Source organism: Schistocerca piceifrons, chromosome X (assembly GCF_021461385.2).
Source record: "Schistocerca piceifrons isolate TAMUIC-IGC-003096 chromosome X, iqSchPice1.1, whole genome shotgun sequence".
NCBI lineage: Eukaryota > Metazoa > Arthropoda > Insecta > Orthoptera > Acrididae > Schistocerca > Schistocerca piceifrons.
In genome coordinates this window covers 863,825,754-863,838,613 of record NC_060149.1, presented here as the reverse complement: position 1 = coordinate 863,838,613, position 12,860 = coordinate 863,825,754, and the positions used below count along the sequence as shown (strand labels likewise).

The following is a 12,860-nucleotide window of genomic DNA, read 5'->3' as shown; positions in this document are numbered from 1 at the left end:
CACCGCCAGACACAACACTTGCTAGGTGGTAGCCTTTAAATCGGCCGCCGTCCGTTAGTATACGTCGGACCCGCGTGTCGCCACTATCAGTGATTGCAGGCCGAGCGCCACCACACGGTAGGTCTAGTCTAGACAGACTCCCTAGCACTCGCCGCAGTTGTACAGCCGACTTTGCTAGCGATGGTTCACTGACAAAATACGCTCTCATTTGCAGAGACGACAGTTTAGCATAGCCTTCAGCTACGACCTAGCAAGGCGCCATATTCAGTTACTATAATTACTTCAACAATGTATTCTGAGCAGATAATATTGTGAATCATGTACCGTCAAGAGCGACGTTCATCATTAATGGATTAAAGTTAAGTATTAAACTAATTATGTCCGCTTTCTGAATTCTCATTCCTTGTCATGTTCCAGACTTCACGTCAGTATAGTTCTTCCCCCCTCACGCCAGCCTGCGTGAGCTAAAACGCGTGCACTTCGGCCTCCACTCGTAACACGGTGTTGGCTCTTCTGCTAACACAAAACCACAATTCCTCAGGATTCTTACAGTGAATCTCGGTATGGAGTCTGCCTTAGCTGCAATTAGTTACATGTGCCGTTGCACTTCAATCTGCTTTGTACGCATACTCCTAGATGTTTTATGGATACGACTGCTTCCAGTGATTTTTCAGCAGTTGAGTAGTCGTACAGTAATAGACCTCTGTGCCTACTTATGCGCAGTATGTTACATTTGTGTATGTTGAACGTCAACTGTCAATCACTGCACCGAGCGTCTGCCCTCTGAAAGTCTTTTGATATTTTGGTACAATTTTCTAGCGTTTATAACAATTCTTTGGGGTACACCCAAAGCTAATTTTAGGTTTGAAGATTTCTCTCCACTGGGAATGACATGCTGTATCGTGTTTGCTACAATTCACACAGCCGGTCTGATATAGCCTGCGCTCTTGTTTTATTCGTTAGCCGGAAGTGAAGGTGTAGATTCCTGCAGTTACATTGTTAACTATTTGACGCAGGTGATAATAGAAGACTTGCAAGAGGAGTTTGTGCGGGACTTCGTGTGGCCGGCGGTCTGTGCCGGGCTGCTGTACGAGGGCCGCTACCTGCTGGGGACTTCTCTGGCGCGGCCGTGCATCTCTCGGGGCCTGGTGAAGGTGGCGCGCAGAGAGGGCGCTCAGTTTATCTCGCACGGCGCGACCGGCAAGGGCAACGACCAGGTGCGCCTCGAGCTCGGCTGCTGCGCCTTGTGGCCACAGGTCAAGGTACGTACCACCAGCCACAGTCGCCTTTCTACCTCTCTTTGGACTGGTCCCAAAAAAAATATATGTAATTTGGGCCCAGTAGAAAAAGGGGACAGGTTGCACCTCGGACCCTACATCTGCAAAAAGGAACAATCACATAAACATATTATTTGAAAAAAAAAGAAAACGAACTATTTTGCTTATTCCGCCATCTCTCTGCCGTTCGTCTGGGATTAGTATTACTTCTTCTTCGGATATTTCGGTTGATTATCTTACTGCCATCTTCAAGGTTACCAGCCAAAATATCGAAACAAGAAATGATGCTATCCCTCATGCTTGCCCAAAACATAGAGGGATATTCTGTCCACCAGGAGAACTTCAAGAAACACGACACTTATTTGTAGTTGTTTCAATAATTATTTATTTTTGTGGCCTAGGGTTTTCGTTATTACCCCACTGTCCGGGTTAACTGACAAAGCTGATATTGTGCATAATGTTGCAAACATTAACACCAAGGAATATACATTCGTTGAAGAAACTAATTGCAAATGCTAAATATACAAAATAATACACTCCTGCAAATTGAAATAAGAACACCGTGAATTCATTGTCCCAGGAAGGGGAAACTTTATTGACACATTCCTGGGGTCAGATACATCACATGATCACACTGACAGAACCACAGGCACATAGACACAGGCAACAGAGCATGTACAATGTCGGCACTAGTACAGTGTATATCCACCTTTCGCAGCAATGCAGGCTGCTGTTCTCCCATGGAGACGATCGTAGAGATGCTGGATGTAGTCCTGTGGAACGGCTTGCCATGCCATTTCCACCTGGCGCCTCAGTTGGACCGGCGTTCGTGCTGGACGTGCAGACCGCGTGAGACGACGCTTCATCCAGTCCCAAACATGCTCAATGGGGGACAGATCCGGAGATCTTGCTGGCCAGGGTAGTTGACTTACATCTTCTAGAGCACGTTGGGTGGCACGGGATACATGCGGACGTGCATTGTCCTGTTGGAACAGCAAGTTCCCTTGCCGGTCTAGGAATGGTAGAACGATGGGTTCGATGACGGTTTGGATGTACCGTGCACTATTCAGTGTCCCCTCGACGATCACCAGTGGTGTACGGCCAGTGTAGGAGATCGCTCCCCACACCATGATGCCGGGTGTTGGCCCTGTGTGCCTCCGTCGTATGCAGTCCTGATTGTGGCGCTCACCTGCACGGCGCCAAACACGCATACGACCATCATTGGCACCAAGGCAGAAGCGACTCTCATCGCTGAAGACGACACGTCTCCATTCGTCCCTCCATTCACGCCTGTCGCGACACCACTGGAGGCGGGCTGCACGATGTTGGGGCGTGAGCGGAAGACGGCCTAACGGTGTGCGGGACCGTAGCCCAGCTTCATGGAGACTGTTGCGAATGGTCATCGCCGATACCCCAGGAGCAACAGTGTCCCTAATTTGCTGGGAAGTGGCGGTGCGGTCCCCTACGGCACTGCGTAGGATCCTACGGTCTTGGCGTGCATCCGTGCGTCGCTGCGGTCCGGTCCCAGGTCGACGGGCACGTGCACCTTCCGCCGACCACTGGCGACAACATCGATGTACTGTGGAGACCTCACGCCCCACGTGTTGAGCAATTCGGCGGTACGTCCACCCGGCCTCCCGCATGCCCACTATACGCCCTCGCTCAAAGTCCGTCAACTGCACATACGGTTCACGTCCACGCTGTCGCGGCATGCTACCAGTGTTAAAGACTGCGATGGAGCTCCGTATGCCACGGCAAACTGGCTGACACTGACGGCGGCGGTGCACAAATGCTGCGCAGCTAGCGCCATTCGACGGCCAACACGCGGTTCCTGGTGTGTCCGCTGTGCCGTGCGTGTGATCATTGCTTGTACAGCCCTCTCGCAGTGTCCGGAGCAAGTATGGTGGGTCTGACACACCGGTGTCAATGTGTTCTTTTTTCCATTTCCAGGAGTGTACATTCACTATCATACAACAATAAAGTAAATAACTGGCAGATCCTTTGATAGTGGGGCACAGTTCAAGAAAAAGGACACTACAGTCAGTCAGCTTTAGCAGTAATGAAAAATGTGAAACGCTCGTTCTCCTCCTGTCCATGGAGCTTCTGTAGTGTTTGGCCGAAACCCACTCTCGATCACGACCAGAATCTACGCGAGACAAATTACGCGACATATTGCTCCGTAAAATTCCTGAGAAACGTGTCTTGGAGGACCCGGATTATTTCTATGCACTGATTCATAAATACTGTGAAGCTAAATAAGGGTCACCAGCCTCACCTTGACCTGTGAGATTGGGTTAAAATAGTGACTTCTTCTAGATTTGTCATCGTTGCCTTGCAGCAATCCAACTACTTTCAAAAGTCTCCCAAATCTGACCTCTGGCTCAGATGACAAACACCCCCCCCCCCCCCCACCTAGTCAGTCACTACACCAATACCAACCAGTTTCTACCATCTCCTCACACACAGCACAACACAGCATCACAGTAGAAAGTAAAAAAGCGTAAGGACACTGACATTATCTTCTAATAACCTTCGCCAAGTCTAATTCGTTTAAAAAGCAACACCTCGGCACTCTTCCACACAGCCTTTCTGCTGAGTCCGCGTATGCCCTCTTTGACGGCAACACGCGCTTTGAAAACAGGCAAACGAAAAAGCCAGTACCTCCACCACAGCACGGGTATGCACTCGCCAACTCTTTCGAAAATTTCCACACAGAAAGTTTTTCATCACTAACAACCGACTTCGGAAATACCCACCGCAATAGCCACTATAACCCAGAAGGCTCTAAACTTGCCTCCTTCTTCCCACGAGAGCTGACGATATCGCCGGCCCCAAGCTGCTCCACACAATTATTTTAAAGGGCAGGCGTTTGGGCTAATCATCCTCCAGAGCAGAATGTAGGAACTTCCACTGGCCATTTCCTGTTAATACTCGCTGTGCCGCTACATCATACTTCTTCCTGCTGATACTCTTAGAACTATGTTTCCCAAAATACATTAAGAAACACAGGCCATCCAGAGGAAAGCACTCGCCTCTGAAAACAGTAGGGTCGGGCAGATGCAAACGTTAACGTGAGCATGGTTGTTCACCTACCCCCACTGCACCCCCTACTAACAGCTGCGCGACTGGAAGCCATATTGGTTTTGTTGTATTCCGCTGGTTTCTTATTATAACCTCCAGTAGGACGTTTCTAGGCAGTGGCACACTGAAGACATCATAAACACATCTGTCTCTGTACGGGTTCTTATAATTAAATGTCAGTCAGTGTGAACGAAATACAAGTATGCTATACAATATATGGTGTTATTTATACATATGACTCCGCTCTCTCAGGAATGAGCTTCTTCGATTTTGTGACATCTGTCTGATTTGAAAACGACGGACGAAATTGCTACAAGTGAAACGATCGCCAATGACAGTTGTATTCTTGCTTGTCACAAAGATTTGTCCGTTTTTTCCGAATATATCGCGATTTCCGAGGGTGTGGTTAGGCAGAAATCTAAGAAAACATCTTAAATTTCAGCGACTGAAATATTTAGCTATTGTTCCTGGGATTTCTGAGGATCCACTCGTTCATGGGAGGAGCTGGTGTGAGTGTGACGGTTGGCTTACTCGAAATATGCTGGTGGACACGTACATGTCGTTTTGACATCACTCTCGAGCAAGCGCTGCCAGTGTGGTATATGGGTCCTGCAACGCACTTGTCGAGAAAGCAGGGCGTCTGAATAGCTTCTCCCGCCCAGTTAAGCCCACTCTACCCTCCGCAGCCGTACTGGCGTTAAGCTCATGTCGGGCAGACCACCACCATTTATCCGAATTAAGCAAAGACTGGACCATTATGTGCAGCTTGGAGATTAGCCCCGTCCCCCAGAAGCTGGAAAATCTGCACTCGCTCACACTAGCCGACGTTCGTGGCCAGACAAAGAGGACAGAGTGACGTAGATCTGTTTACTTGTTCCGTAGCTGTTCAGAGTGGCTGTTGTCGTGCTTCTTGGTCTCCACCACGTCGAGTAAAGACAAAAAATGGTTTAAATGGCTCTGGCCATATGGAACTTAACATCTGAGGTCATCAGTCCCCTAGAACTTAGACTACTTAAACCGAACTAACCTAAGGACATCACACATATCCATGCCGAGGCAGGATTCGAACCAGCGACCGTAGCGGTCGCGCGGTTTCAGACTGAAGCGCCTAGAACCGCTCGGCCACCCCGGCCGGCTCAAGTGAAGACAGTTCCTGCCCGTTGTATCCAGAGTTCAGTATTTATACATTTATTACATAACTGTGTCTGGTTTCCAGACAATGTCGCACCAAGGCGTAGTCTGTTTTTGCAACTGCCTCGTTAGGTTGTGTTCTTCAAGTCTGGTGCACATTTACCTATCTATTTTCCTTGAGCAGCGTTGTTTGGAAATCTGACACAGTTATACTAGACAGTGGGCTAATAACGCCATATATAGGGCCAAACATTAAACAATTACTGAAGCAAATGGCAAAAATGTGTGTTTTTACATGTAATCATACTCCACCAAGTAAAGTCAACAGTAAAAATCTCATTTAATTTTTATCCTTAAAATATTACTCAGAAGTAGCCGATTAACCAAAAATTTTGTTACATTCAAATTAATTACAAATATATTTGTATTAACTTTATCGACAACTCGGAACTATCTTGGTGATCCCTCGGACGCAACTAGTCTTTCTTCGCGAGTGATCGTAGATATTATTTGTCTACGGTGTATGGAGACAAAACTGTGGGGCCAAGTACAAGGATTTTATGGAGTGACGAAGTACGGTGCATGTAAATTGTAAATTTGTGGTAAGATCGTATGGGACAAAGCTGCTTAGGTCATCGGTCTCTAAGCTTACACACTACTTACCCTAACTTAAACTAACGTACGATATGGACAAGACACACACCCATGCCCGAGGGAGGACTCGAAACCCCGACGGGGTGAGCCGCGCGGTGGGCACCATGTTATACGATATTTACTTGAGTGTGTTGTGGCTACAGTGAATTCAGTACAGGTGGTGTGATGCCCCGCGGAAGTGTTTTTCACAGATGAAGAGTGGAAATGAAAAATTATCTAAGTGCCATTAAAAAAACGCCTTTTCAGTGTTATTGTGTTCTCGGTACGCTGTTGCATGTCCTTAGACCTTATCCAGGTGTCAAACTACGAAGAAAGTCTTTCAAAATTGTGTTAGCAGATGGCGCATGGTGTCTGTGCCAACCTGTGCTTCCGTGTGGAGTTCCGAAGTTTAAAAGATATAAGAGGTGGTTTTTGTTGATTACAGGTTAACTAGTTAAAAATAAAATACTGTATTTCTGTACATGTATTATCACAAATAAAACATAGTGCCTCAGTATTAATGGCGCCTGAGACAAAAACTTTCTTCACTCTATTTTGTCGAAAACTGACATTTGTAAAGCCGTGGCTGTGTACAAGATAAAAGCTGATTCTTGCAAAGAAAAAAACAGCAACCAGCCGCTATTAATAACGTTATTTATTTACACAAACACTGCTTCTACTGGTTTGAAACCAACACGTTCGTCTACAGACGCCTGTTCACGTTTATATTACATTGATGGTTGTTTACGTTAGATACTCGCTGTTCTTTCCGACAAGTAATGTAAACAACAACAAATGTAATATAACGTGAACAGCCGTCTGAAGATGAACGTATCGGTTCGAAATGGATAGCGGCGCCATTTGGGTTCAAAATGGAAGGCTCTATTTGTGTAAATAAATAGCATTATTAAAAGTGTTGGGCCGCTGTTTTCCTCTTTGCAAGAAACAGCTTCCTTTTGACAACTAGAACCAGTCAGTTTTTGGTATGGCACTTAAAACGTTGTTAATAAAGTATTTATTTTCTCATTCATTTCATAATTTTTGGCGGTGATGCGCTGAGCAACATAATTCGCTGGTATCAGGATACTTTCTCAATTTTACGGATACAAGTCAGCTACGCATAAACAGAGATACATTGCTTTTTCATTTTCCTGAGAAATGTCAGATTTGAAGAACTTAGAACGTTTTCCATTTCCACTCTTCAAATGATTTCGTCGAAGTGGAAAGCGAGAGGAATGTCAAGCCAGTAACGACATTCCCTGGCGACGAAATTTGTTTTCCTGTACTAAATAACGGCTCGGTTAATGTAAAAGACAACGGAACAGCGAGGGTCACGCCCATTGACCTACAAGTAAGGTATGCAATGCACGTTACTTTGGAAAGAAGGCGTCTAAATGATGTGAATCGATAAATTAGCGGTAACTGCATGATCTGTATTATACTCGATTTACCAAGGCTGCTGTATAATGGTGTCGGCGTAGTTTTTGAACAAGAAGCTTTCGATATATGCGAGGACGGGGGACGGCAGGGGGGGGGGAGGGGGGGGGGGGAATGATTCGCGGTGTTATTCACCAAAGAATCCTACACCTAGAGTCCAGTCAACGATGTTAAAATTGTCTACAATTACTGCGTCCCCTCAGAGCTGTGTGGCCAGCGAACAACCCGTGAGAGAGGTTCTGGACATCATCTCCAAAGTGCGCCCATGCTGTGGTTTGTAAGAGGACGGGGCCTAGACCTGGTGATATGGAACGTTATTAATATTTTGGAAGACGAATGGCGACTTGTAAGTAACCTTAAAAATTTACAGTTCCGACCTGTCAAAAACCTGTGTAATCATTTTCTTGAAAGAAAAACACCTGACTACACTATATTTTTTTTCTTTCCCTGAGAGTTACGGGGTTGCGGGCAGCACCCCTTCCCTGTTTCCGGGCATGGGCACCCTTGCATCGTCGTAGTTGCGCATTCAGTTGCCGGACCTGTTAATTTGAAATATTACGTACAGAATGGCAAAAACCCTAGTGTTACTCGCTGACATCTATTACAGGCCGCCCATTATCTGAACAATACTGCGATATTGTATAAATTACAGAAAATACTATTGATTGCATTTAGCATGAAAAGTGTTATTACCATCGTGATTGTGGTGTCAGGACGATCGAGAATGAAAAGGAAAAGGTGAGTAGAGTCCCCTCCCCCTCCCCCCTCCCCCCTCCGTTCCTTCTGAAGTGATGTCGCTGGAGTCTCTTTCTCCTGTTGAACTGTAAATTTCTCACCAACAGTGATTATATACAGGGTGTTCGGAAATTTCCGTTACGGACTTCAAGGACTTGTAGAGGGGAGTGAGTAGATAATATTCCGAATATTTTGAACTGGAACCCATGTCCGGAAACGTACCGTTACCCTGCTACAACCATTTGAAAATATGTTGGTTACGCGAGTACAAGTAAGTGGTCAGGCGTGACCCAGTGAATCACTTGTTTTACAGTTCCGCTCATTAATTGCTGAAGAGATTGCTCGTGTACTCGTTGACAGGTTCTCTTCAACGTGATGCAGTACAGCCTCTTCTAGTTCGGTTGCTGGTCACAGTGATGGTACCCTTTCTCGAAGCAGTTTTGTAATTGTGCCGAAAAGGGTATGCGATGGAATCGGACGTTGTCGAGAACGGTCTTGATAAAGGCGACGAGCAGCTCTTTCATTACCGTGAGCTCCGGCATTCAGAAGGATCATGTCGGCGTATTCTGCAAACGTGTACTCAACCAAGTTACTCTGACACTCAGCCCGAACCAGATCAGAGAGATAGGATAGACGTCAAAAGACTTCAGCCGATCTGACGTAAGTGCTTTTCCCCCAACCCCCAACCCCCCCCCCCCCACCTCCCACCACCATGACTAGCCTGTTGCATTGTGTGTGTGTGTGTGTGTGTGTGTGTGTGTGTGTGTGTGTGTGTGTTGTGTATTGAACTTGGGACCTAGAAACGACGAAGAGGCTTCGTCCTCGCCAAAGCCCTCAGTGGTTCACAGCCCCGCAACAGACTACAGCAGTCCACTCACCCCACCGCCGCCCCACACCGAACCCAGGGTTATTGTGCGGTTCGGCCCCCAGTGGATCCCCGCCTCCGGGAACATCGCACACCAGACGAGTTAACCCCAATTTTTGCGTGGTAGAGTAATTATGGTGTGCGCGTACGTGGAAACAGTGTTTGCGCAGCAATCGCCGACATAATGTAACTGAGGTGGAATGAGCAGAACCAGCCCACATTCGCCGAGGCAGATGGAAAACCGCCTTAAAAACCATCCACAGGCTGGCCGGCATACCAGACCTCAACACTAATCCGCCAGGTGGACTTGTGCCAGAGACCAGCACGCCTTCCTGCTCGAGAAGCAGCGCGTTAGACCGCGCGGCTAGCCGGGCGGGCTAGCCTGTTGCATACTTATATAGCAAATGTGGTGTCACCGCCAGACACCACACTTGCTAGGTGGTAGCCTTTAAATCGGCCGCGGTCCGTTACTATACGTCGGACCCGCGTGTCGCCACTGTCAGTGATTGCAGACCGAGCGCCACCACACGGCAGGTCTAGAGAGACTTCCTAACACTCGCCCCAGTTGTACAGCCGACGTTAATAGCAATGGTTCACTGACAAATACGCTCTCATTTGCCGAGACGATAGTTAGCATAGCCTTCAGCTACGTCATTTGCTACGACCTAGCAAGGCGCCATTACCAGTGTGTATCGAAATGGAAAGCATGTACAGTCAAGAGCGATGTTCTCCAATTGTGGATTAAAGTTAAGTATTCCAAGAACTACGTTCTTTTCTTTATAGGATAATTACTTTACCTTGTTCCAGACCTCACGCCAATCTGCGTGAGCTTAACGCGTGCCTTTCGGCTACCTCCGAGTGGCTTGGCTGTCTTGCCACGCCACTACAGCAAACATGTTTTCAAACGGCTATAACACGGAGACGGTACGTTTCAGGGCAAGGATCCCTGTTCAAAATATTATGTACTTACTCCCCTGTACAAGTCATAGATGTTTATAACGGATATTTCCGAACACTCTGTATAGATGAATTACCGTAATTATAAACATCTTGCAGAAGTGAGGAAAGCAACTACGACGCCACTTATCAGTAACGTCAGATACTACTATCATGCTCCATACATTCTCAAATAATGTAGATGGAGTTTCAGGAGAAGTCTAAAGCATTTGGATGACTCTTTTTCTTATGTATACCGTACAGACAGTGAACAAACTCGCAGTAGGTCTCAATGTGTTGTAGGGGCCCTGCCATTTCTGTGTTTTTTTGTTACGTTCAGTTCGACCAATGAATGACAACCATGTATTCTATAATTTCCAAAAGAGCGTTTTTTTTTTAAATTACAGTGGGGGGAGTCATGAAATGTGCAATGATGGACTCTCAGACAATTAAATATTCGGATGAGGTACCCCCCGGGACAAAACATATCGCGAGTTACAGAGCAGTTTAAAAGAAACCATCTAATATCGAAATCTGAATGTTAATTCTTTCATCGCGACAGTGTTCAAGCACATGTACCAAAAGCTTGTATTGACTACTCATAGCTAACTGTAGTGGGCTCCGAAATTACTGACCATCCTCTTTATGTCCCTCATCTTACTTCATAAGAAAGCCATAGTTCCTTACATGAAATATAAGCTGAAAGGCTTTCAACAGCTGATGAATTCTTATATGCAGCGGATGATGGAAATAGACGGTTAGAAGGCACATACTGAAATTTTTAGAAGGGTAAGGCACATTATCGAATGTAGTGAAAATGGTTTTGTTTCTGACTCTACTGTGTTAACTAAGAAATAACTGTGTAGTGTACTGCTCAGATTCGTTCGCTCAAGTCTGAGCTGCGTTTTGGTATGTGCTTGTTTCGGTGCAGTTCTCCGTTTGGAATTGTAGCTTCTCCTCTGGTGTTAATATTCATAAGGTGTATTTATCAACATGTTAAGGGATTTTTCATAAAGGTCCGTACTATTAAAACGAGACTGACCTATGAAATGAACTTTATAATTTGGCACGCCTTCTCTCGAACATCGACCACGAGGATAATGACGACATACGCTTTCCATTCTAAACACTTCGGCAAGCAGCGCTGCTTGTAAATCTTATACGTAAAAAAGACTTAAATTCACGAAGAAATGCAGGTACACTACGTGAAATGAGTCTGTAACATTTTTTGGTAATTTTTCATTTTGAAACTGATCGAATTGCTCGTTAATAAGTCACAGCAAAAGGTTTGGAGTGTCATAGAGTGAGTTAAACTTCGATAAAGTCAGTAGAGGACGTTGAACTACAGTGTTCATACGTGTGATTTATGTAAAGCGGTTAATGAAAACCCTGTAACAGCCCAAGTTAATCCCCATCGACACGCAAGTCGCCGAAGTGGCGTCAGTTTGAAAGGCTTGCAACAGGCGAACGGCCTACCCGACGGGAGGCCCTAGCCACACGGCATTTCCATTTCCAACAGGGTAACTGCAATTAATAACACCATGCATTCAGTTACATGTCCCTAACGTTGTTTAGAAAGATGCAAAATGTTTAGTTTTTTGATGAGTTATACTTTAACACCTCATTTATGCATTCCTTCAAAAATGAATTTTTTAGATACAATTTTTTATGTAGAAAAGGGAAAACAAGTGTTTGTAAGGAGCAGTGAACGTAATAACGCCAAGTTGAAATTCTCTCACATTTATGACACCCGACGTCCCATACATTAGCAAAAACTGAGAAAGGAGTACAATTGTAACCGATAATGGAAGTTATACATTCAACAGTTATGGAAACAATGCAAGATTTGAGCATATAACGAACTTCTAATTCAGTCACTTTAAGTTCAGCACAGCGATCTTCGAACAGTGTACACAGACATGATTTTGTTACAGATCCATTATCATATATTTCACGATACCATGTTTTATGTTGTGTCCACTGAATGCAATCCTTCTCTCCTTTTGTCGTAGAAGTAGCCGCCACAGTCACCGCTGTATAGACCCTTATTGCAGGAATTGGAGGGCGCTTTGATTGAGGTTTCCTTGCCAGAATTTGCAAGACAATATGCTGATGCTGCTAATGAATCAGTATTAAACAACTCTCTTTTGAGAACTGTTGCTTTGGATTACGGTCATGTTTCCTAGGTGGCGTCTTCCATTCATCCTTGTTCAGCCAGTCTCGAAGAATTCTTCGTGGGTTGTTAAATGTCCTTGAAGCCACCACAACAGTAATTCCAGATCTAACTGCTTGAATTGCCTTTCGTAGATCCTCGGTAGTCCACTTTATATGAAGATTTGGACAGCGTTTACCGATATCATCGCCTAGGTGAGAAAAATACAGAAAGAAGAGTTATTAACTGCAGGTGTCTTATTAATCTTTTTGCCAAATGCATTGAAAAAATATTTAAATATTTTAAGATCTATTTATATGCTTCAATACACGAAAGAACTTATTTTAATGACATAGTAATCGAAACATTAAATGAGAATAACGTTAGAAATTTATACGTATCTCCTTTATCTCACGCAAAACATTCAGTGCCAACAGAAAGCAAATCTCCAGCACGCAACCTCACTCTGACAGCTGTCCGACTCTCACTGAGGTTGCTGTTGTGGCAAAGACGCTACAAGCAAGCAGTGGAAGTGCACCGTTTGTTATTTGTTACTTACACGATGCTACCACCATGGGAATCTTTCCAAACTAGCTTTTAAACTACACACAGC

General features: G+C 45.3%; 1 protein-coding gene across 1 annotated transcript in view; it reads left to right on the top strand.

The window, feature by feature from the left end:
• Nucleotides 1–12,860, top strand: part of LOC124721813 (argininosuccinate synthase) — a 161,849-nt gene that overhangs the window by 91,198 nt on the left and 57,791 nt on the right. Inside the window, exon 4 of the mRNA XM_047246933.1 lies at nt 1,017–1,262. Within this exon, the coding sequence (XP_047102889.1) occupies nt 1,017–1,262 (246 nt within the window). The remainder of the gene's footprint in view (nt 1–1,016; nt 1,263–12,860) is intronic.